At 31.8% G+C, this 27,611-nt stretch overlaps 1 protein-coding gene across 2 annotated transcripts; it reads left to right on the forward strand.

The window, feature by feature from the left end:
- On the forward strand, positions 1–26,849 carry LOC148615831 (uncharacterized). Of its 2 annotated transcripts, XM_088582479.1 has the most exons (14): positions 1–108; positions 8,375–8,443; positions 9,063–9,374; positions 9,698–9,838; positions 10,618–10,743; positions 12,749–12,894; positions 13,350–13,454; positions 14,082–14,164; positions 18,119–18,159; positions 18,492–18,568; positions 19,330–19,440; positions 21,610–21,760; positions 23,157–23,299; positions 24,002–24,991. In XM_088582479.1, exons 2-14 carry the CDS (start codon positions 8,377–8,379, stop codon positions 24,425–24,427), a joined length of 1,929 nt encoding a protein of 642 aa, XP_088438605.1. In that variant the 5' UTR covers positions 1–108; positions 8,375–8,376; the 3' UTR covers positions 24,428–24,991. The 2 variants fall into 2 exon arrangements, with proteins under 2 accessions (XP_088438605.1, XP_088438606.1); XM_088582480.1 differs by lacking the exon at positions 13,350–13,454 and having other exon boundaries at positions 24,002–26,849.
- Positions 26,850–27,611: the final 762 nt, after the last annotated feature.

Consider the following 27,611-nt stretch of genomic DNA (forward strand, 5'->3'; position numbering starts at 1 on the left):
TAGATATTCTAGAAAATGGTACGGAGCCAGAAGCACGAGAACTTCGCTGAAAGTTGGAGTTACTTTGGAATTTGCAAAAGTCTTCATCGATTTGAAAATCAGTTGAAGGTATTTTCATGTTAAGCAATCTGCAATACACAAAATTAAACCATTATGTATTCAAACCTGTTCTCCCGCCATTATTTCAACAGCTGTTCATTTTCAAAACAAACCGAAATTTCAGTAGGCAAGATACCATTGTAGTGAAACTATTGCAGGAGACGTGTTTTTGAATAGTCTTACATAGTATGTGTCTGTTTTGCTGTTGTGTTAGAACTGAATTTAGTTTACTAACAGAGAGTGTTTCTCATCAATTAGTAGTCCGAAGTTCCTCAGTCGGACCATGTACAAAATGTAGCAAGTCCCTTAGTTTTGGTATTTGGTGTTGAAGATATATATTGTTTTGACCACCATTATAGGCGCGAGGACACAATTAATTTCGTAGTGCATTTCAACAGACCCATCTTGACATAAAAACAATTCCACCGCTTCAAACTCAATGAAACTTTACCAAATTGGAAACATCTATAAAAGCAGATTCCTATAAGAGTGCCAGAAAAATTCACCATCATTTTTTTATTTTTAGCAACTTTGCTTCTGAGACCCCATAGGCATGAAAAGTTACCACTGCCAAATCTCCTAAATTTTGACCTTCTTCCATATGACCAAATCACAACTTCCACATAGATTACAGAATGAAAAAAAATCCCTTGTAAATTTGATCCTTGCCCTACATTTCTGCAGTAAATAATAAGCAATAAAGTTTATTTCTGCAAAGAAAAAAAATCAGGAAGAAACACTAAAAAAAAGGAACTATATTCGTATACAACGAAAAGTCAAGGGGAATTAATTGTGATCTCGTACCTATTAGATCGGCTTATTTTGAAACTCGAATAAAGGCATCATCTGTGGAAAGCTTATTCATTTCTGTGTCTAACTGCAAAGTTTTACAAAAATTTGTTGAAAAATAAATGATTTATGGCAAATTTTATATTAATGGTGTATGTCGCCACTTCAACTTTTTGCACATTGGGTGAAAAAGTGTCCTCTTAATAGCCTCAATTCAAATATTTGACATATTCTCTTTTTTTTTTCTTTACTTCCATTGCATTGCATGTTTCTGAAGTAGAAAACACAAGCTAGTCAGGTTTCCATCTGATTAAAGACAGAAATATGTGTTTTAATGCATGACACTGCAGTATTAGAGCATTTTCACCTAGTGTAGGTTACAGACCACCAATTCAACCAATGAGCATTTGGAACGTACGCAAAAATAGTCCTACGCAGAAATTACCCCTGTTCCTCATAGTGCTGTGAAAAAAGTTCTCATCTTATTTAAAAAATTTAAACAGTTTCTGAAAGCAAAAACATTTCTGTACATTTTATAGGTGCATTTTGCTTCTTGTGATGTGAAGCCTAATCTCCATAATGATTTTTAAATATACCCCTATCTTGTGAAAACACTGGGATTTCCTATGCTATTTATAGACCCTTCACTTCCAGTGACCAGTACTGCACTGCAAGTCTGCTAACCCCACATGCCATTCTGAGGATTGTGAGCTGACATATGTAGAATCATGCTGATATATAGTCCTCTGCAGGTTAAAGTTAAGGTAAAGTCCAGAGAAGCCATTGAATATTGTGAAATTAGCATAGAAGCCTATGGAAAGTGGAATTAGTGGTTTTTAGCCTTAAGAAGAAGCCATGGCAAAATGAAAAGTTTCTTGAAATAGCTTTAAACTACTTGAAGATCTTGTTAACTTTGCCATGAGAGGAATACACTACAAAAATCCTTCAAAATATGCATTTTTTTAAGTTATAGGTCCAAATTATGGAAAATTGGTCTTTTTGGCTGATTTTTATGTCCTATCTTGTAAAAAATGTAGAAAATTTAGTAAAAATATCAAATATTAAACTTTGAGGGCTATATTTACCTAAATATGGTGGCAATAAGCACTTGAAATCAAGTTTTGTGTAGATTTGAGCAAAAATTAGGTTAGAAATGAGGAAAAACTCACTTTCATTACTGCGGTTAAGGCCATATCAGCATTCCCCTATGGCAACATGGAAAATCCATTATTGAGTACTTTTTTTGCTTTAGGTGCCCTTTACTGGTCATGTTTTAATGTGAAAACACTGTATTTACAAATTTAAAGCCAAATATGTCACCTTTTGTGAAAATTTAAAGATTTAGGATTTTTGACATGTGATCAAGAAAAAGGGGGAGGCATGTCAGAAATAAATTTTTAAAAATAGACCAATTTCTCAGAAAATGATTACTTTTAAAACTATTTCTTCATTAATATTGTTAAAAAACAAGTTGTGATTAATATTTTTTATTTGAAAAGTCAGAAAAAGTTCTTTGCAAATATTTAATGCATTTAAGTATGGTAGAATATTGTCACTTTTTTGCTCGCACAACTTGGTTACCCTATATTTAAAAATCAAATATTTAAAAAAGTGCTTGTCACATTTCACTGAAACTTTGCAAATGCATTCAGTATGTGTGTAGGAAGATACCTGTATAGTTATTTATTTTTTTTAAGACAAAAAGTGACTCTTTAGGTTACAGACCACCAATTCAACCAATGAGCATTTGGAACGTACGCAAAAATAGTCCTACGCAGAAATTACCCCTGTTCCTCATAGTGCTGTGAAAAAAGTTCTCATCTTATTTAAAAAATTTAAACAGTTTCTGAAAGCAAAAACATTTCTGTACATTTTATAGGTGCATTTTGCTTCTTGTGATGTGAAGCCTAATCTCCATAATGATTTTTAAATATACCCCTATCTTGTGAAAACACTGGGATTTCCTATGCTATTTATAGACCCTTCACTTCCAGTGACCAGTACTGCACTGCAAGTCTGCTAACCCCACATGCCATTCTGAGGATTGTGAGCTGACATATGTAGAATCATGCTGATATATAGTCCTCTGCAGGTTAAAGTTAAGGTAAAGTCCAGAGAAGCCATTGAATATTGTGAAATTAGCATAGAAGCCTATGGAAAGTGGAATTAGTGGTTTTTAGCCTTAAGAAGAAGCCATGGCAAAATGAAAAGTTTCTTGAAATAGCTTTAAACTACTTGAAGATCTTGTTAACTTTGCCATGAGAGGAATACACTACAAAAATCCTTCAAAATATGCATTTTTTTAAGTTATAGGTCCAAATTATGGAAAATTGGTCTTTTTGGCTGATTTTTATGTCCTATCTTGTAAAAAATGTAGAAAATTTAGTAAAAATATCAAATATTAAACTTTGAGGGCTATATTTACCTAAATATGGTGGCAATAAGCACTTGAAATCAAGTTTTGTGTAGATTTGAGCAAAAATTAGGTTAGAAATGAGGAAAAACTCACTTTCATTACTGCGGTTAAGGCCATATCAGCATTCCCCTATGGCAACATGGAAAATCCATTATTGAGTACTTTTTTTGCTTTAGGTGCCCTTTACTGGTCATGTTTTAATGTGAAAACACTGTATTTACAAATTTAAAGCCAAATATGTCACCTTTTGTGAAAATTTAAAGATTTAGGATTTTTGACATGTGATCAAGAAAAAGGGGGAGGCATGTCAGAAATAAATTTTTAAAAATAGACCAATTTCTCAGAAAATGATTACTTTTAAAACTATTTCTTCATTAATATTGTTAAAAAACAAGTTGTGATTAATATTTTTTATTTGAAAAGTCAGAAAAAGTTCTTTGCAAATATTTAATGCATTTAAGTATGGTAGAATATTGTCACTTTTTTGCTCGCACAACTTGGTTACCCTATATTTAAAAATCAAATATTTAAAAAAGTGCTTGTCACATTTCACTGAAACTTTGCAAATGCATTCAGTATGTGTGTAGGAAGATACCTGTATAGTTATTTATTTTTTTTAAGACAAAAAGTGACTCTTTAGGTTACAGACCACCAATTCAACCAATGAGCATTTGGAACGTACGCAAAAATAGTCCTACGCAGAAATTACCCCTGTTCCTCATAGTGCTGTGAAAAAAGTTCTCATCTTATTTAAAAAATTTAAACAGTTTCTGAAAGCAAAAACATTTCTGTACATTTTATAGGTGCATTTTGCTTCTTGTGATGTGAAGCCTAATCTCCATAATGATTTTTAAATATACCCCTATCTTGTGAAAACACTGGGATTTCCTATGCTATTTATAGACCCTTCACTTCCAGTGACCAGTACTGCACTGCAAGTCTGCTAACCCCACATGCCATTCTGAGGATTGTGAGCTGACATATGTAGAATCATGCTGATATATAGTCCTCTGCAGGTTAAAGTTAAGGTAAAGTCCAGAGAAGCCATTGAATATTGTGAAATTAGCATAGAAGCCTATGGAAAGTGGAATTAGTGGTTTTTAGCCGGGGTACTTATATAAAAACTCATTTTTAGAAGCTAAAAAAGAATGAATCAACCCAAACTTACTTCCAAAGTGCTCTAGACACATTAAATGTACTTCTAAAACAACCAGATGCAGTGGTTTAAAGTAATCTATTAGATGGGGTAATTAAAATCAAGCCAGGACCAGGGTTGTTAAACTGCGGGTTAGGGTAAATATGCCATTTACACTAAGATTTCACTTATACAGCCACAGAATAGTGAAAAGATATTTAAAAATGCATGTTTTAATGCTTATGTGGTACATATGAACTCGACTGGATGTTTCTTTTTCATATCAGGTCATGTTTTTTTCTGCTTTGAGGCTTTTTAGTGTATGACTGGCTCCAAAATAACTGTTTTCCTTCAACTCAGTAGGGGTTTAAGTAACACATGGATTCAAAATACATGTTAAAGAATGGGAAATCATGGTTGTTTGTACATTTTTAAAACATTTCTCTCTCATAATCCAGAATTGCAGTGTAAGAGAGTATTCCAAATGGTTGAGACAATTGACTAACACTAATTTTGCCTCATGACCTTTGCTGCAGGTTAAAAACACTCTAAATGTTAAAATTTATACCTTTACCCTGTCCACTGCTTATGAATAGTGTTTATTTGCTGTTATTATGACACTGTGTGTAAAAAACTCAAAATGAGACAATAACTAGCTCATTTGTCCAATTTTACCCTGATCCCATAAGAAAATATGAGTTTTACATCGAAAATCCCATAGAAACCCATTTTTGGACTAAAATACAAAAAGATGAGAAAAGAAATAGTTTTTTTTGCCACATTTCATGTTTATTCCATGAATTCTGAGAAATAACCCCCCAAAACACATTAAAATAGCATGTTTTACAAAAATATGACCTCTCTTAGAGGACACAATTAATTTCGCAGTACATTTCAACAGACCCATCTTGACATACAAAAAATTCCACCGCTTCAAACTCAATGAAACTTTACCAAATTGGAAACATCTATAAAAGCAGATTTGCTTCAGAGACCCTGTAGACATGAAAAGTGGCTGCTGCCAAATGTCCTTAATTTTGACCTTCCATATGACCAAATCACAACTTCCACATAAAATTACAGAATGAAAAAAAATCCCTTGTAAATTTGATCCTTGCCCTACAATTCTGCAGTAAATAATAAGCAATAAAGTTTAGGAACTATATTCGTATACAACGAAAAGTCAAGGGGAATTAATTGTGATCTCGTATCATTAGTGATGGTCAAAACAAGAGATATATCCAGCACCAAATCCCTAAAGGGATTAATCCAGAAGCCAGCAACCCTCTTGCCTCTGTATTGATATGTAACATTGGGTTAGAACAATTGTGCCACACAATAAGTTGAATATTTTGTGGCAACATACATGTAGAATACCACACTTCTGAAATTCTAATGACTTTCAGGCTGAAATTGTGCATATGATGTCACGAATGTAGGAAAAAAAGTCACATGAAAAATATAAAGTCACAGTTTATACATATACATGAAGTTTTTAGAGGAAACATCAACTGTAAATGACAAAAATTTGTAATTTATCGTTTACATTTTATCATTTAACACTGAAATTATATGTTTTTTTTATTATGTGGCAGGACATATTTTACTTGTAGCTTGGCAGAAAATCAGAATTGCAAACAATTTCATAATAATTTAGCATATAAAGAAGCCTAAATATTCAAATATATATAAACCAAAGCATTCTCCTGGTATGTTACATTTCTGTGAGAAAACACCATAACTGTAGATAAGTTAGAAACTTGCAGACTGTAACAGTCTTAAAGCTTAGAGATGATGTGTTACACACCTGAATGGCTATCTATAGAAGCCATTAACTGTGTTGATGAATTTGCTTAAATACTAAATGCTGACTGAATTGACCAATCATTGCGACTAATGTTACTACATTGTATATGTGATGAACTCAGTGTTGTTCCCACTGAAAGTTTGAAGTAACATTTTTATCATTTCCTGAAAGAAAAATAGATCTTAGTATCAGGTTTTTCCTATACCAGTTTTTATATGCTGCCAGGTTTCTTCTTGTATAAATCCCCATGCAGGTCCGGGTGTTAAAAGAATAGGCCTGCAGCAGCGCTAAGCTTGTCGTAAAAGGCGACTAGGTAGTGCTCAGAACCCTAGCCGGGGGCTAGGGCGCTCTGCCCACAGAGCAACTGAGATGTGTGCCCCAGGTGGTGGAATGGGGTACCCCTGGTGTGTTACATGCTTGGGTTGTCAGGCTATAATACGGAAAACTTGACCGCAAACCATAGTGGTGCACTGTAATGGGAAAGATGCCACGTTCCTTGCATGTTAAAGAACCCTACTGTGGTATTCTTCCAGAGTAGGAACCATAGGGCTCCGCCACAGGAGGCTAAATTGCCCAACCCTACCCACCTCTCCCTATTTCCAGTGGCAATCAAAATTTGTTGATCCCATTGTCCTTGTGTCCAATCCCTTTTTCATTTCATCATCATTTCATGTTCATTTTATCATCAAATTCATGTTCATCGTCTGAATATAGCGGAAATATTGCTGCTCGGACGTTAAACACCAACAAACAAACAAATCTTGTATAAATTGGTTTGTACTGTGAAAACTGTTGGGTTCATTAATATGAGTTTAAGCTTCAGTAATGTAGCTCCTGAGTCAAACTGCTGAGTAAACAAGAATGGAGGGTTTTATTATTAGAACTAATGTTTTGTTGTTTGCTGTTATGACCGGTATGTCATTGTTGGCCATTTCTGTTAACTTTCATCGTATTTAATATTCATTGATACATTGAAAGCATAAAGCATATTTCATAGTCAAGTATACTGCTTGAATTTCTGAAATTTTTGATAGCTGATTCTCTTGTCAGCTATATATGGTCACCATATCAAAAAAGAAGTAATAAACAGAACATTTATTAAAGCTAGCATTGATTTATATAAGTGATCTTTTTCCAGTCTGAATTTACCAGTAATTCAAAAGGCAACAACAAAAATTACATGTAGGCACATTTATTAGATCAACATGATGTAATAAATGGGTAATAAGATTTATTTAGTTAAAAAAAAACTGAGAAATTCTTGAATTACTTTTAAGAATGAGGGACTTTTTTTTTATTAATTATGTTACATGTCTTTGGGTGTGTAATTAAGGATAAATGATATTTACTCATGAATACCTATGAGGAACACCTTTGATGTTATAATAATAATACTTTATTTCAAGAGGGTTACATAGTTTACAACTAATCTTCCCTGAGGCCATCACACAAAAAAAAATATGAGGTTAATTTCATGTAAATACATGTAATTCATACATGCATGCCAACAAAGTTATCATTTTACATTATACAATGTACATGTAGTACAAAAACTGTACATGTTAATGAAGTTGGATCATTCTTTTGACCATTGTTCCATTAGGAAAATTTTTAATTTCGGCTTAAAAAGATTTATTCGGTTTACACTTCTTTTTTCATGTGGGAGGGTATTCCAATAAGATGGGCCAGAGTGAACAAATGTATGTTATGTATATCATACTTATAGTTTTTACATGTATCAGGCAATAACTGACTTTTTGATTGAACCAACATTCATTTGTGAAATGTATATTTATAATTAAATGTCAATATGATAACATTAATGACATCTGTCTCTGGCACCCATTTCCTGTTAAATCACCCACTCTTAAAAAAACATCCCTTCATTAGCCTGTTGATCATTGATCTTTACAGATGAGTAACTAGTCATGCTAGAAATTTTATCTAAAATTAAAAGTGGTAAAAAATTGTATGATATAGATGGTACTTTATTTTTATCATCCAGTGGACAGCTGTACCTGAGGGTTGATATCTATCACCGATGTTCACCATTAAATACAATGATTTATTGATAGCTAGTGTACATTCCACAGATGTATTGTAGAATAGTGAAAACTGTTTCTTACAGAGATGGAAGACACTGCTAAGTTGAAAGCACCTAAGAAATTGAAGCTAACAAAACCAAGACCAAGAAAAGGTAAGATTCATACCTTTACACATTACACATGCATTTCATGTTGACAGCAAACAAGTTGTTTTCAAAATGTTAGGGTAAGGCTTTAAAATAATATTTTGGATTTATTGCATTGTGTTTCATACCATTTCTTGAACTAATTATTAATTAGTTATAGTTGTTTTGAATGAATTGATAAATGTAAACCAAGGTTTTGAATTCACCAAAATTGTAAAAAATTACTAACAGTTATATTTACACATGTACATGTATCATATATGCTGATAATTTTGATTCTTTATGTTGATAGGTAATTGTGATTTACTGGTATTGAAATCAGTATTAAAGTATCATCTTTATAAATGCATTTCATTGTACATTTACAAATGTACCCTTTAGTATATGAATTTATTCATTAGATTGGTAATTTTGGTTGACAAGTTTCACTGGTGAAATTCAACTTAAGAGGTACAAATTCTTTTAGATTTATAACAATGAATTAAAATATTCCTTTATATCTGCTATAATTTGTTTTCAAGTTTAGTACATGATTCTTTTTATTTTTTAAACAGATCCACAATACATGGGTAATAAATTTCTATAACTCATGTACATAAATTATTCTCTCAACTTATCATTTCAGATGCCAATCAAAATAACGTTCCAGAGACTCTACTTAGTGGCAGTAATAACTTTATATCTAATCTATCAAGCCATTCTGATCTCTTTGATGAAAATTTTGATATTCGTGGAGATTCATGTGATACATGGAGTTCTTCCTCTGAATCAAGTAGTGGCATTTCAGACTATGTAAATGCCAATTTTAAAGTAGCAAATAGTATCATTCCAAATACTGTAAGCTTGGACAGAAGAAATGAGAATTGTACCTTATCTAGGAGGAACTCTGAAGCTAGTTCAATCTGCAGTGGCTCTGAAGATTTCAATGCTAATATAGGTATCATTTTTTAGGAACAGTTCAGTTTTCATTATAAAAAAATGTAAATAGAATAAAAATAAATAAAAAACACCGGTTGGTCCTGATGGGTTTCAAGTTTGTTTTTGTTGACTAGACAACCCCAGTTTTCTAACCATAAACCAATAATGAACTCAAAGCAATTTTAAAAATCCAAGATGCTACTTGATAAGTTATACTTGTATTTTAGTTTAAGAGAAAAAGAAATGTAAAATGATGGAAATATACAGTTGTAGATTATAAAAATGACAATTAAATGTAATGTCACTCTTAGGTTTACAATGTACCACTTTGTAATTCTTTAGGCATTGAAGTTTCAAAGATGAGAGCTCCTAGAAAGTTGAAATTGAATAAACCTAGACCATTAAAAACATCCAAGTCAGACGAAAATGGAAATGAAAACAATGGTAACCAATCCAGTAAGAGAAGTGGAGAAAATTTTACAGGTAATACATGTCTACTAATAATGTACTGTTCATTAATTTATTAGGTGTTTCATTGTTCCTGATTTGACCATTATTTCAACTTGAGACAGCAGTTTAGTCTGATATTGTAAAATTTGAAAAAATGAAAACTTTTCCATTTAAAATATGTCATTTCTAAAACTTTTGGCAAAAAAATGATGAAAATTGACTTCAGAACTTTATAATTTACCAGTTCTATGATATACATATATAAACACTGTGTAATGAGTAATTGAATGTGACATACTAACTTCTGTTAGCATTTCAATCTGCAGGAAGAAAACAGAGCTTTTACAAATGTAGTTTCTCCACATTTATTTAATTTTTTGAAACATTTTTTACCTTTTAGAAAATTCTTAATTTTTATTATCTGAAGATACAAATATACATGTAGGTATTAAATTCCATTGAATCGTTTGTAAATTTTGCAATCATCCATGTGAGGACAATGTATATTTTTTTTGTAATGAGCAGTGATTTTTCTAGCACTTGTCATTATAAATGACTGAGACTGATTTTTTTCTTTTTATATTTTGTCAAAATGTGCTATAATTTGATTCCTGTTAATATCAACAAAAATCAAGGTCAATTGTTGTTGAAAAAAACAAGAAGAAGAAAAGCAAGTTAGAGAGTGAAGCCTGATTAGAGTTTAACTATTTTAAGTACAAGAATTAACTGCTCATGGAGATTTTTGTCTTTCAAATATTAAAACTAGGTGTTTCTTACAGAATATTTTGTTTTATTATCATTTCTTAATGCAGATGTGACTAGTAAAATCAGCTGCTTCTTAGAAGAGCTAAAGCAGGGAAACCTATCAGTCAATGAATGCTTAGAGCTCCGTGACTTGCTGGCAGTTCATTGTCCTCACCTAGAAATAATAAACAGAGGTAAGATTTTTTGTGCATATTCAGGGATCTCCATGGATTAAAATGAACACATGGCTCTCTCTCAGGTTGGACAAATTTTCATTGTGGCGCATGTCCTTTCTCACAGAAAATAACTTGCCAAAAAGGTATGATAAGGTTAAATGTGACATATTTAATTGCACAAGCTACAACATAGAAATCAACAATGGCATTTTTTTCTATCTGTATTGTCTATTGCAACTATACCAAGGTAGTTTCCCCTTCCCCAGGCTTGACCATAGGTCCACAGCTCTAGAGAAATTAAAACCATTGGTAGGTGTGGTGATTTTTTTTGATACCATTAAACCACGTGCATTTAACAAGTTCTTAATAATTTAACTACAGTCAAGAACTTAAACAGTAAAACATTGTATTCATCCGAATTGTGCCATTAAACAATCTTTTAGAACTTTTGGGAGTCAATCCATTGCATTTTCATAAAAGTAAGGCAAATTGAACTGCTTTTCTCTGTCAGATAATTACCGAGACCGTTAAGACATGGTCATATAAATTAAGATCATCTTCCTCCCTATCCAATCACATCAATCTTTATCAAATTGAATTAAACTCTTGATACTTTCTATATTTTCTTAAATGAAAAGTTTTCAGATTTTGTTCATTTAAAAAAAACACCAGTAGAAATCATTCAGCTTATTTTAATCGTATTGATTTTGCCAACAGTGATAATCGTAAATTTGACAGATCCGAGATGTGTTTACACACGTTTCACTCCCTGACACATTAAACTCCGGGAAATTACCAATCAAAACATTAAAATTACCGTTAGAATAAACAATCGCCAATCATATCCATTTATGGCAGGTATGGGTGATTAATAAACAAGAGTAATTGGGAAATACAGTGCCGATTTGCAATGCATTATGCAAATTTGAATACATGGTGCACTTCAAATGAACATGTGGCACTCGTTTTGAATTCATGGCGCAATGAAAGTAACACATGGTGCAGCACCATGCAAAAAGAGGCCACGGAGAACCCTTCATATTATTCTAAAAACTAGAAACTATAGCATATCTGCTTTTATTGAGAAACAATGGTATCCTACCTAAAGCAGTGCTTTCCAAAGGCCAACATTGAACTATGTTTGTGCAGTGCTGTTAATTTTAGCACAAAGGTAAACAAATATTTTTTGTAAGACTGCACTTTCGGCAATGTGCTGTAATTATAGAAAAAAAGCCCTTAGAGCATGGTTACTCTAGCACAATGTTATTTCAAATTCATGGGCTGAACACAATTGTTCTTCCAATGTTACAAGTTCATTCTGGAGCTTGACGTTATCATATAATGGTATGGCACTGTCATTGTCTGAAGCCCTGTAGTTTTGATATAAAAACTTGAATATCAATTAGTTATTCTTTATAAATTTTTATTACAAGGTTTCAAACCTGAAGAGGAAGGTTTGTATTGACTGAGGTGTTATGGCTATGACCATCATAGAATTAGGGACCAAAACCAGTAATTACATAGAATTTTTATAGCTAGTTGAAATAGACCACTTCCATTTTTAATAAAAATTTAGGTAGGCTAGTGAGTAATTTGAATAGCTCTCTAGGTAGAAATCTGCCCTACATTATACCAATGTATCCAACATAACTACCACAGAACGTGTGTGATCTTTTGGACACTGTCTTTTAAGATTGAATAGCTGTCATGAACAATGAATTCCTGTTTGTCACACAGCCCATTTGGCAGAAAAAAAAATATGGAATTTACAGAAATTTGCGATTAGCAGAAATTTTAATTTTAATGTCTAACAATTACAGTCAAAATTCAAAGCTGTATTGTTTGAATGGTTTGTCCATACGTGACCCAACTGTTCAGGGTTCAACCTTTGTGGTCTCTTCAAGCTGCACACTGTGAAGCATTTTGTTTGTTTAAGATCTGAAATTTTGTTGACTTTCTTATGGATTATCTAGTGATTAATGAAGGCCCATTAAAATCTCAATTGGTTATGCATTTTTTACAGACTATATTGATACTTGTTTCAAACATATAGAAGAGGTCCTTAATGCGAAAAAAATCCAAGACAAATTAGTGCTTATCAACCTAAGAGATCTAGTAGAGCTACGACAAAGGGCATGGCAACCATATCCTATCCCTCCATCGTCTAGGGTAGGTACATGATATTAGTGGGGTTGAAATTTGTCATATGACATTCCTTGTTAAACCTAAGAACTTCATGCAGTTCTTCTTTTACTTTTATACGCATGCATTCTTACATTACATTATTACTAAATACATATCTGTCAATTCCTTGTTTTGCAATAGAATGTGAAAAGATCTGCATGATTCATAAACATGTAAAAGTGTTTAGTCTTGTTTTACTTTTTTTGTTACTTTTATGTGATCTGAAATATAAACTGTGTGCAAGACATGCATGAATGGTAATTAGGGAATTTAAATGTTTTTATCTTTGGACTGTGTGTGATCAGACTTCCTTTTTCGGTAACTTTTTTCTTTTTGCATGAATGAATGATAGATATAAAATCAATCCCATGTGTCATTGAATGATATTTTACAGATCTCATAGTTGTGTATCTCATGCATGTATTGACAATCATTTGTAGAAAAAGTCTATCACATGGAATGATATTGCCAAGGATATTATTTATACAGATTGTTTACTGAATAATGAGAAGCTTACTAATGTTCCTTTGGTAGAACAACAAACGGTAATAATTTCTTCAAACTTTCTCATCATACTTGGAAATATTCAAATGATATTGGGCTGGTACACTGTCTGTTGTATTGTAATGTGTGGAATTTCAGAATTAAGATTAGAGATATCTGAAAATCCATAAGTTACATGTTAAAAAAAATTTCTCTTAATTGGAAGTAAATAATTAAAAAGAGTGTGAAGTCTTGAAACATATTTAAGCATATTTCACATGAATATCTTAAGAATTTTACTTGAAGTTTTTGTGATAACTTTGTAAAGTAATTTCACATAAATTTATATCAGATAGCTTTACCCTGTGTGCTAGTAAGAAAAAGTGATATAAAGGAATACTATATTTAAAAATTGTTTTCATACTTGATGGAAGTAGAAATCTTGCTCATTAGATTCAGATTTAGGCTAATTATGTGAAATACTTTGAAAAGACCTAATATTTCCAGGGATAGCAGTTTGTTAGGCTTTTGTCTTTCAATCAAACCAGAAGAATTGTCATGACTTTATGATACCATATAACGAAACCACTTTGAAAAACCGTGAAAATTTGATGGGGACAAATAAAGGTACCTTTATGATATACACTATGTCTTTTCATTCAGATAATGTTTTAACTGTTCTTTTACAGAGTGTTGATTCAGGTATAGATATAGGAGAACAAGTCCTGTGGAATACAGAAGAATCTTTTGAAGAAGACTTATCAACAGAAATGTATGAAAGATTTAAGTCTATTGTAAATGTAGCTAAAAGCCAATGATATTTTGTAATGAGAATAATGTAGATTTGTTTCACATATTAATTTATTTTGGCTGCAAATAAAAACAACACATTTAACAGCATATAAGTATATAAAATATATTTATTATATAGATAGCAGTGTTTTATCAAATATTCCCAGTATAATAAATTACGATGATTCACACTGTGAAATTGATTCGGTAATTTCATTCTCGGACTTTTTCCCACTAAACATCACAACTTCAATATCAATCTGCCAATCGCAGAATTTAGAATTTACATTGAAAATATCTATAAATTATGAAGAAAATCGATATAATAAAAAGGATAATCAATTGGTTATCTTGAATAACCAAAATACGATCACTTGTGCCAAGAGAACTTGAAGATTTAACTCTTTAAATTTAGGCATTCTTCTGCATTCATGATATTCACTCTTTCTAATTAATTATACAATTATTATCCAACAGCCCACAGTTTTCTTTTACAGTGCCATTGGGTGGATGGACACAACTCAAATAAACTGTTATAGTCAATTAAATCTGCTCACTTAATGTGTATATAACAAAACAAAAATGTATTCAATAACAGATTTCAACAGTACTTATTGTAGTGATAGATTAAGATTTACCACTTGCATAAAATATAGAAATAATAGTTAAGAATAAAGTTTAAAGCCTAAACATCCATGATTATAACATTAAAGCTGCATTAGCTGTCATTTTCGTAAAAAAAAAATTCTGTTGAGATATGCCTCAATTATACTAAATTGCACTTTTCCTGTATAATTTCATTTGATATCCACAAATAAAATGTGTAAAAGAGTAATCAAGGGAACCAAGGTTATAGCGGTAATCAAAAGAATGTAATCCAGGCACAAAGACCAGACATTGAAAACAGACATACACAACAAAGAACATGAATTAATAAAAAATACATGAAATAGGTATCTGTATATTTATTGTCTTGCAGGACAAAAAATCGACCTAGATAAATTTGTATGCATGTGACTTCTGGTGACCTTAATCCACACATGTGCTTTAAAGGTTGCTTTTTTAGCTCACCTGGTCAAAGGCCATTTGAGCTATTGCCATTACTTGGCGTCGATCATCATTGTTGTCCGTCGTCGTCGTTAACAATTTTTCAAAACTCTTCTCCTCTGAAACTACTTGTTTGATTAGAACCAAACTTGGTAGAAATGTTCTTTGGGGTATTCTGCATAGAACTGATGTGGGGATTTTTGATTTGTCGAAAAACATGGCCGCCATTACTAAAAATAAAACATAGGGGTCAGACAGCAGATTTTTGCATATATCTCCAAAACCATTACATTTAACTAAATTTTGACAGGCTGAAATTGTTCAGCATAATAAGATTTATCTCTGGTCAAATTTTGGTTTTAATCTGTTTAGCCATGTTGGTTATTTTCCTTTTTCAACAATTTTTGCTATTTTTAATGTTATTTCTTTCAAAAATCTTCTCTGACACTACTTGACCAATTGAAACCAAACTTGGTATGAATGTTCTTTGGGGTATCCTGTATAGAACTGGTGTCAAATTTTGGTTTTAAACTGTTGAGTCATGTTGGAGATATTGCTCTTTTTCGATGATTTTTGCTTTTTTTTTTTTTTTTTTTCAAAAATCTTCTCTGACATTATATGATTAATTGGAACCAAACTTGGTACAAATGTTCCTTTGTGTATCCTGCATATCACTGATGTAGGGATTTTTGATCCATTAAAAAACATGGCAGCCGTTACTAAAAATAGAACATACAGTAGGGGTCAGACAGTAGTTCTTCGCATATATCTCCAAAACCGTTAGGTTTAGCCAAATTCTTTCAATAGCTGAAATAATCCTTATTATTATGACTACAAAAGTCTTCTGGGATAAAAGTTGTCAGATAAGGTCTCACTAACCACTTCTAAAGTTTCCATTACTTTACATGTTAAACAAGTAATTTTCAGTGTCTCACTGTGAATTCCCAGGACAAATGACACCTGAAAGTTGTATACTATTGCGAAGCTTGGAAAAGAAGGCTTTCAAAATCATTATTCTAATGGTACGATGACAGTAGAAATTCTTCACAAAATTTACTTAAATAAAAAAAACTGAAAATCAACATTTTTACCTTTCCTGCTAAATGACAGCATGGAGGAAAATTACTCACACATGTAAACAATATTTATACACTTTTGTAGTAAACTACAAATATGATTTTAAAGTAGGGAAGGGGAAAAATTCCTTTTTTTTAACAGTTTTCAGTCAGTATCCTGAAAACAGTGATAGATTAAAAGAAACTTTTGATTGTTGAAATGATCCTTATGATAAGTCCTACCAGGGACTTTTTTAGTCAAAATTGTTGGACAACTTTTAAATTTATTGCCTTTGAAAGGCAAAATTCAACTGGGTGGGGGATTCAGGCTTCTGTGAGCCTCTTGTTTTAAAAAAAAACAAATCTGATTGCAAAGCGAAAGTGGTTAATCAATGGCATGGAAGACCGTCGGACTCAAGCTGTAAAAGAAAAAAGTTTGAATATAATGCAAGGATCCTTTTGAAATTTATGTATTGTGATATAATGTGGCACAAGTATGGTCAGTAATTGTCATTATTTATTTGAAAACTAATCAAGAAATAGATGAAATGAAATGTAAACAAGACACTTGCTTACCTGTGTATCCGTTATTGTTATTTTTTCTTACCAAGGTTAAAGTATTTTTAACACAGGTTAATGTCCTGTCGGCAATCTTCGCAAGTAATGTTGAAAACTAATTAGATCTGAGCTATCGATCTTCTTTGATTGAAACACGTTGTTTTTACAATATTCTGTAGGTATTATCGACATTTATTGCTTCAATTGCAATATTACAAACTTATTTCATTTTATCAGCAAAATTCACTAGAATCAAAACTGAACAAATTTGGCAGCTAATGCAGCTTTAAGATATATATGTGTCATTCTTTTAAGAATAATGAGACTGTAACAACTTATATATATACATGTACATGTTTAAATACAGTGAAACTTATCTAAACCGGACCCTCAGAAAACCGGTCTTCCCTTCACACTGGCCGTTTTCAAAAGTCCCGGCCGATATACCTTAAAACCTGTGTAAAACCGTACATTGGCCGGTTTTTCACAGTTTTAGTTACATATTTCAAATAAAAACCTCTCAAATCCGGCCGCCTTGTTTTTTGTTCACCTGTAATAAATGTGTCAACAAAACTGTAAATGATTACGTTATATTACATAATTAAAAATTCATTCATTGACCGGTTTGCATTTCATCAGTGGACAGATGATAATTGAAGAGGACAGTTGTTTAAAGAACAAATTTAATCCAGACATTACATTTTGTCACTGGTTGGCTGTTAATTGGTGTGTACACACGTCAGGCTACCAGGGTCATTTAATAGTACGATCTTTACAATCTCTTAACTGTCAATTAATGTGACCTGTACCCAAGCCAAAACAACATTACAGGTGAAATATTAGACTTTGTTGATATTAATTACTATCAATAGCCCTCTGATCTTTAATACACATTCTTTCAAAACCGTGAACATTTTTTTGTTGGCAGTATGGTTTGTAAAATCAAATCATTTAAAATGATGCAAGCTTTGAAATGAAATTAAAGGCCAAAAGTTTTGAATTGGCATCAAAACATGTTTCGACCAACAAACTGACAAGATGTAGGGTAATAGAACACATTAATGGAAACAGCTCTTAGAATGCATTGCTATTTTTCACAAAACCGGCCACCCCTATAAACCAGCCATTTTTTCTTGTCCCAGAGGTGGCCGGTTTGGAGAAGTTTCACTGTATATACAAAATTTAGACAACACACACTTATGAAAATTAAAATAAAGTAACTTTTAAAATTCTTACTAAATTAATGCTTAATAATATATTATTATGTTTTATAGTTGGTCAAAGTGTCAACCAGATGAAATTGATATAAAAGAAAGTAAGTGTTCTTAAAATTCTTTTAGATTGCCAATGTTATTGTTTTCTAGTTATTTATTCCTTATTAATAAATCAATCAGTGGCAGATCTTTTAATTGATTTTTTTTAAATACTTTTTTGAAGTATTTTGATGTTATTTTTCATATACAAATAATACCAAATTTAAAAAATGGTTATAAAATTTAGTTGAACTTGTTGGATGATATGACACATTGGGTACTCGATAGAATCACAGAGTTGTTTCTACTTGACAAATTCAACTGGCGTTGGGGTATTTCTTGTACAAAGAAGTAATATAAAAGAAGGCATAAAAGTAAACTTTACATTATTTAGGGTCACCTAGTCCACAGAGTGTAATTGAGGCGGTCAAGGGGCTTAAAATTGTTGGTGAAGATGAGGAGTTTGTCAAGGTATAGTGAATTTAGATGAGAAAATATGCAGATATGTAAATAAACCATTTTATCTAAATATCAGCAGTGTTCTATAATTTTACAGATGTCTAAGATTAATTTTCTACTTCAAAAATACACAATGCTGGGTAAGTTTCTAATTAAAAAGACAATATTTTCAGCTAACATCGTTCTCAGTGAAAGCAAAAACCCTAAGTGTTGCTAATGGTGCTTGAAATTTTTTGGGTTGTTTTAAGTACATCTTCAGATAGTAAAAGTTAATAATGAAAAAAGTAATGAATAACTCACTATATTAGTGAGTGGTAAATAGAAAATAAGATACTGATACAGTTCAGCAGAAATGATAAGGCCATAAAAACAACTTGAGAAGGTAGACCTAGGACATAACTCTTCAAATCAGTGATATGTATCATGTTCAATTTCACCAAAGCCTATCAAGCTTCCCTTTGAAGCAGAATAAAATGAATCCAAGTTAATTAGATACTTACATAAGATTGGTGTAAAGTGCTGAATACAAACATTCCAATGATTTTCAAGAGTTGTGTCCCTTACCCTAGGTCTACCTCCTTAAATGATTTTGATAAATTTATCCAATGTTTATGCAACATTATATATTGAAGTAACACAACACACATGAAGACTTCAACTGGGTTCTTTTTATCATATTCATCTAATAAAAATATTGATAGGAAGGCAATTTGATACTGCATATTGTACCCATTATTTGTCTTGGTCATTGTGAAAGTTATTTGTTCTGTAAGGCTGCTGCAGAACTGTTGCAAAAATATTTAAAGACAAAAAGAAGTACAACTAAAGAAGAGATGATTCCACTGGAGGCAAATAAAAATGTACATAAACAGGGTAAATTAATGGTATGTATGTGAATTACAACAAGTTAAGTGGTTTATCTCTCATAATGTATACAGTAGTCTCCTCTTATGTGACCACACATACTGCAGTCTAAAACTAGCATACAAATTATATTATTCTATTTCATATTTGTTATGTATATGTACTTTTTTTTTTTGCAAAAAGGCAATTAAATAATTTTTTGTTTATTTACATTATTTTCAAACTGAAATTTGATTTTTTTAGCAAGTTGTAAGCTCGACTTTATTATCTACTTCAATTTATATATGTTTTTGCAAGTCATTTGTTTTGGAGACTTTGATCTGAGCTAATGTTTCAAAGTGATTTGATAACATTCATTCGTAATTTGGGGATAATCTTTGGAAAACAAACCGGCGATCAATCAACAAGGATAATTGATCTGTATTGCTATCAATATTATATAAAATCATCCATCAGGCTTTATGCTTATCGGAATACACAACTTTAAAATCATGAAAATATTTTAAAAACCTGTATAAGTCACATTTACTGGGATAGAACCTTCCAGAGTTATCTGTCCTTCAGTGTGCAAATTTATGCCCAATCAAGATATGTCAAAACAAATTTGCACATGGCTCTAAGTAAATTAATTAAAAGTGTGACCTAAATGGCTAATTGCAACCAGATTAAAAGGTAACACATCTTGTTTGTAATTTGGAATACCTGGTCATGTTTTTAATATCAGTTACCGGTCGTAATTATAATCGATTCATCAGACTATTTCACACTTGTGTGCCCACAATTGAATAAGACTAATTTAACTCATGTTCAAGTTACTTTCAATTGAAATTAGACTTGGGAGAAAAGCTGAACTTGATCTCTACTGACACCTGAAGACGATGAACATGGCCAAATACAAGAGATTAGATCGTCGTTTTTCATTCATTGTCGTGGCTGCTGGTTGCATTAGAAGAGGGACCATTTCAATTTGCCCTATAGGTCGTTATGCAATTGAAATGTGGTCACTGAATATGGATGGCCATTGGTTAAGGGGCCATTTCCGAGAGGAACTACTGTATTGTCTTGTATAAGCATCAAAGTCAATTTTACAAAAAAAGTTATCAGGTTAAATTGATCAAATTATGATGTCACAATGCTATTTTCTATTGTAAAGTCAATATTTAGGATTAGCTTTATACTTACAATTTTTTTAAGTTAACACCTGTTTTTTTTTTCATGAACATTTTCTTTTTTAAATCTGGTCCAAGAAGAAGTGCTATAAAAACCTAGTTTGTTGTACATGTAATATAATTTCTAAAATAGTTATCCAAATTATTTTACTGAAATGTAACTAACCCTATTTTGTGGTTTAATGAAACAATCATTACAGATCATTGATGTTGGAAAAACCCTAGAATCCCTAAGGTCATTCATTTGATCTTCTGCTTGTAGCACTGATTATATATTATTCAAGTAGCCCAGAGGCTGAACACTTAGCACAGTATTTATATACATATTGAAGGTGTGCACCTTCTTTTGTATACAAGTACAACGTAATCAGGAATCAATACTGGAGAACTCCTGGGTAAAGGAAAAATCTGTGAAACATGCACAATATGTGATTTGTCAGTTGTCAACAAAATATTTTCTCCTTTCATCATTGTGTTGGATATGTTATACAACTTAACATTAATGATTACAAACAATCTGTAATAGTAAAGCAAAAAAAGTTTTTAACCATTAACTGAGGGTCACTTATCAGGTTTAACGGCATTTCTATATTGGAAACTATCTTGTCAACTGCTTCTGGGTGGGCATCACACTGTCTGTCAGTCTGCCTGTCCTTTCATCTGTCCACATATCTTGCAAGTGCAACTCATCATGAACCAACGACTGAATTTCGATTGAAGTTTATTGGAAGGATATGCATTGAACGTAGATGTGTATGAAGAAGACAGATATTGTCTGCAGCCTTTGGGGGGAGATAATCCAATGAAAGAGTTTTACATGATATAGCCTTGTTAGTACATTTCCTCCTCAAACAATAAAGGGATTTTGAAGAAATTTTACAGGAAGGTAAAATCAATAGATCAATGTTACTACACATAAGATTGATTTCTATGAGCACTATGAGCATTGCTTTTGATTATTTATAACAAAAAAATTAACATAGCTATTTTTTTTAAATTACAAATTCTGTTGACTTCCAGAATAATGTAAGTAGACAACCTATAGGACCAGGGACAAACAAAGAATTAGTGGAGGAAGTAGAAAAAACTTTACCTAGTGGGAGGAACACTGCCAAAGGAAGAAGGGCTATGTTCAGATCATACAATAGTGCAATATCTCCTTGCATTGAGGGTAAGCATCAATAATGATAAAAAGACAAAATGAGAGGTTTTTCCACATTTTGTGCTTTTTACTTGACATCCATCGTCATTAACAATTTTTCAAAACTCTTCTCTTCTGAAACTGCTTGACCAATTAGAACCAAACTTGGTATGAATGTTCCTTAGAATATTCGCATAGAACTGATGTAGAGATTTTTGATCCATTGATAAAATGTACTAAAAATAGAGCATAGGGGTCAGACAAAAGTTCTTCCCATATATCTCCAGAACCGTTGGGTTAAGCAAAATTCTGACAGTGGGGTGAAAGTGTTCAGAATGATGAGATTTATCCGTGGTCAAATATTTGTGTAAATTTGTTAAGATCTCACTAACACTTCTAACTTTTCCATTACTTTACATGTTAAAAAAGTAGTTTTAAAAGTTTCACTGTGAATTCCCAGGACAAATGACATCTTAAAGTTGCATACCATTGAAAATAATAAGGCTTTCAAAACCATTATGCTAATGGTATGATGATTGTAGAAATTCTTCACAAAATTTACTAGTGTAAAAATTCTGAAAATCAACATTTTTACCTTTTCTGCTAACTGACAGCATGGAGTTACTCACACGTTAACAATATTCATACACTATGTAGTAAATAACAAATATAATTTTAAAGTACATATTTTCAGCTTTATTTTGACTACTTTTAATCAGAATGCGCACAGATAATGCACTTACAATGTATAGGTCTAGGTTCAGGGTGTTTTTTTTTGTACTACATAGGAAGTGGCCATTTGACCCTGAAGTGGTTAGTGAGACCTGAGTCATGTTGGAGTTATTGCCCTTTTCAAAGTATTTTGGCTATTTTTGATATTATTACTTTAAAAAAATCTTCCTTTCTAAAACCACTTGACCAATTTGGAATAAACTTGGTATGAAGCTTCCTTAGGGTATTCTGTATAGAATTGAAGTGTGGATATTTGATCAGACAAAAAACATGGCCCCTGTTACTTAAAATAGAACAAAGAGGTAAGACAAGTTATTGCCCTTGAAACGCTTAAATTTAACGAGATCAGCAATTCAGGCTCTTAGGAGCCTCTTGTTTAATTGCTCTATCATGTTTTTTGTTGTTGAAAATATTGGCATTTGAAACTTTTAAAACTTAAGAGATGAAGACCAGTTTCAAATGATTTTCAAATTATTTTTAAGTGAGAAAAGATTTCCATTTCAATGTTGAACTATTATTTGTTCATTGAATTTAAAAAAAGAGGTTATTGGTATGTCATTTCAAGTTGTTTTGGTTTCTTACACCAAAAAATTTTACTTCTTTCATTTAATATCAGAGCTTATCATTGGTGTACAATTTTGTTATTTTTGTATAAGGATACTGTATTTTAAGATACATGAATCTTTCATTTCAGAGAATACTGATCATCAAACTCTGGCATCACCATCATATACAAGAGAAGAGATTCTATTTCTGGCTTATTCACAGTTTTCTAGAAAATGTCCCCCAGAAATGTCATATCTTAGTAAAGTCTTCCCAGATATATGTTTTAATCAGGTATGAATTACAGATGCCATGGCAATGCTTTTGTATATTAGTAAAACTGTCTCGTCTCATAGCTACCAGTTAGCTCACCTGGCCTGGCCAAAGGCCATGTGAGCTTTTGCTATCACTTAGTGTCCATTGTTAACAATTTTTTGAATCAAATTTGGTATGAATGTTACTTAGGGTATTCTGCAATGAATTGCTGTAGGGATTTTTGATCCTTTGGTTAGGTTTAACTAATTTTAGACCTGTTAAAAATGTTCAGCATGATGAGATCTATCTGTGGTCAAACTTTTTTGTTAATCTTTTGTGCCATGTTGGGGTTCTTTGCCTTTTTCAATGTTTTTTTATTCGTTATTTTTAGTGTTGTTTCATTAAAACTGAAAGACCAATTAGATTCCAACTTGATGATGTGCCTTACAGAACATGTAACTGGTGTGGGCATTTTTGATTTTTCAAAAAATATGGGGGATGTTACTAAAAATAGAACATTGCTATACCACAATTCTGTGTTTGTTTTGTGCATATGCCCCCACAGTTACTGTCCATTGACTTGTATATTTTCATTTAAGTTACAGATATGCAAACAATAAACTATTCCTGAGAAATCTGTCTACTTTGGTGGTGTAATGGTTGAAATGAAACTCATAAGCTTATCAAAAAGTGTATTTAATATAAACCTGTTTCACATAAATTTCTAATTATTTTTTTCAGACTGAACAGTATTTTAGTCAAAGTGATTTATCAATTGGAGATGTTGGTAGCATATGTCCTGTTGTACCAATGAGAAAAGACCGTAACAGTGTTAGCATCAATAGGCCATTTTATAAACGTGGGTTCAGTTGTCCTGGAAATTCTGACTCAAATGTTGAGAGAGATGGGGCTGGAGACAGTTTGGAAATAAGCAGTCAGTCACATGGTATTGGTTTTGGAAAGCCAAGTTTAAGAAGGGGTTTCAGCTGCCCTTCTGGTGATGGTTACAATAAAATAGAGAGGCAGGAGATAAAGACTGTCACTGGGGGATTTGGAAGTAGATCCTCAGTTGATTGGGATAGAAATACAGGCTTTTCTGGTGGATTTGGTAAACCTTCATGTGAAGCGAATTCTAGTCAAAATTCTGTATGTGACAGAAGAAACTGATTTAATAAAGCCTTTGAAAATAGAGACTCTCAAAACAATAATCAAAATGGCTTCATACTACAGAACGGATTTGGAACACCAAATAAAACAGATGATTATCATCAAGGCTTACAAAGAAAAGGATTTGGATCCCCTAATGATGTAACACTCTTTAACAATAACCAAGCTTCTGAAAAAATGGAAGAAGTATGGAAGGTCTAGACATTGTTTTAAATTAAAAGGCAAAATATAGTTATTGTAATAAATACAAAATGTGTAAAAGTAATCTTTATGTGCTTCCATAATTTTTTCTTCAGACATACTGGTAATTTCTTTTTTATAATAAATGATTATTAAAAAATGTTTAAAAATGGTATGACACAGTATTGTATATTAACTTTCATGGTAAAAGTTTGTTTAAACAAGTTTTGAAAATATGCTACGATTTGTAATGAAAAATACAGCATTATTGATGCATTTTGTGTTCTGTGGCATTTGTTTGTCTACTAAGACTGGTTGTACATCTTGCTTTTGCATATTATTTTCAAATGCATTTTTTCTATTGGTTTATAAATCATATCAATGCATATCACAGAGACTTCCTTTTTATTATGTTTTTAATATTTTGGTCTTAATTTTGATAATAATGATTTTTGAGGTGTGTACTACTTATGACAACAACCACACTGAACATGAAAACAAGCTGTTTTGTCTTATATAATAGACAACTATGAACTTTTTTTATCATTTTATCAAAAACCATTCCATGGCAAAGAAAGATAACAAATGCATTTCATTAATATAAGTCCATGTTCATGATCAGTGTATGATGTTAAAGTTTGTCTTATTGACTGGGACAGGTGGAACTACCATTTGGACAAGTAAACGTTTACTAAAGTTCATGTTCATGATCAGTGTATGATGTTAAAGTTTGTCTTATTGACTGGGACAGGTGGAACTACCATTTGGACAAGTAAACGTTTACTAAAGTTCATGTTCATGATCAGTGTATGATGTTAAAGTTTGTCTTATTGACTGGGACAGGTGGAACTACCATTTGGACAAGTAAACGTTTACTAAAGTTCATGTTCATGATCAGGGTATGATGTTAAAGTTTGTTTTATTGACTCGGACAGGTGGAATTACCATTTGGACAAGTAAACATTGACTAAAGTTCATTTTCATGATCAGTGTATGATGTTAAAGTTTGTCTTATTGCCTGGGACAGGTGGAACTACCATTTGGACAATTAAAAGTTTACTTAAGGTTGTGTTCATGATCGATGTATGATGTTAAAGGTTTTCCGGGGACAAGCAAAACTACCATTCTGACAAGTAAAAGTTCACTTATACTTGCCCATAGGACAACTAAATCTTATTCATTTTTCATTATGCATTTACTAAATGACAACCTAGATTCCAATGTAGGCAAGTAGAATTCAACTTGCCCGAAAGGACAATGTTGATAAAATTTTAATGTCAGATCCTGATTTTTGGTATTGAAGCATGTTTTCATGAACTATTTCATTTTCATTCATTTGAATATAAAAATGAACAGGGTGTTTAAAGTATTGACATGTTTACTGCTTTGATTCTTTGATACCAGTGAAACTTAAGCTTCTAGTCAGTTGTTAAATGGCAATAGTTATTTGTTCTTTGATATGCTAAATACTCAATGTAGGTTTTGTTGCTAATGGCAACTTCAGATGTAATGGTTGTGCTAACTTGTTAAAACATAAGAACCCATCTTGGTTGTGGTGCTATAATTTGGGTTTTTTTTGTTAAATTTACTTGTTCAAATTGTTTTGCAATGTTACAAAATTGATCTGATCTGTGTGGAAACTTTTGTTGTTATTATTTTTTTTTGCTTACTGTGCATTACACTTATGACAAGCATTTGATTTGTATTGGTGCTCAAAAGTTACTTTTATTTTGTTGTATAAATTGTTCTCTTTTGTTTGTTGTACAGTTTCAACTGTTAATTGCTACTGTGTTCATATGCTAGCTACTGTTAATTTTTGAAGGTCCAACCTGTGCTTCTTTATCCTTCTAGCCATGAAATCATAATTTTTATACTCCATACAACAAAGTTACAGAGGGTATAATGTTTTTGACCCTTCTGTCCGTCCATCTTCAGTTTTCCTTACTTTTTTTGTAAACACTTGCAAATATTGACATTATTTTTGGTATATAAGTTCACCATGATAAGTTACAGGTCAAGTTTTCGTTTCTTTCCACTCAGATAATTTTTACCGATATTATGGGCTTTGAACTTAGCTAGATTCGCAGGAATAACCATTTTTCGGACTTTTTTTATAAACGCTTGCAGATTATGACATAATTTTTGGTATATAAGTCTACAATGATAAATTACTGGTCAAGTGTACATTTTGTTTCGCTACAATGATATTTGCTTTGGATTAATTAAAACTCAAAGAGATCACTGTCTGGTGTTTTAAATTACCATTCTGAGTAACAGAATTTAGTTACCAGATAAAGGTTTAAAGTATAAAAAAACACTCCAATTCCTTTTTTATCAGGGTCCCTCTACATATATTTCTCTTACAAATTTATCCAACGTGAGGACATTTGGGGTATGTGAGCATGCTCACTACAGTTCTTTATTTTAATTCTGTCCATGACTGCTGAGTAATTTTTTTTTTTTTCAATTATTTAGAAAATATTTTTTTTCCAAATAATTCTACCCCCACTTCCTTTCAGTATTAAAGTAGTTTTTTCCTGGCATAAGTTCTTACATAGGAAATGTTGTAGTCAAATGCTTACAGACCTGTGAAGCAAATGCTGCTGTCCTCATAAATAGAAAATGAAGGTACACGACTTTTGAGTTATTGACTTAACAATATTGGAAAAGTAGAAGATAATAATTTGAACTAATATTGACTTTTTGTTTAAAAATAAGCTAGGTATTGTATACACTTCATGTTTATTATAATGCCAATAAGAAAACTTTTAATTAAGAATTTTCACCTGTCTGGAATACATATGCAACTATGAATGTACAGAAATAACACAAACTGATAAGCAATTTAGTGCATTACATTTCTGTATTTTGATATTGTGTTTCTGTAGAAAATTTATCATGTTTTCACAAATTTGGTAATTAAGTTGGCATGTATTATTATGTGTAAACAACGACCTTCATCAGGTAACTTAATAAATCTATTATTGATAAGAACTTTGGCACC

Source organism: Perna viridis, chromosome 5 (assembly GCF_037379345.1).
Source record: "Perna viridis isolate PV_CMFRI_1.1 ecotype Kerala chromosome 5, ASM3737934v1, whole genome shotgun sequence".
Taxonomy (NCBI): domain Eukaryota; kingdom Metazoa; phylum Mollusca; class Bivalvia; order Mytilida; family Mytilidae; genus Perna; species Perna viridis.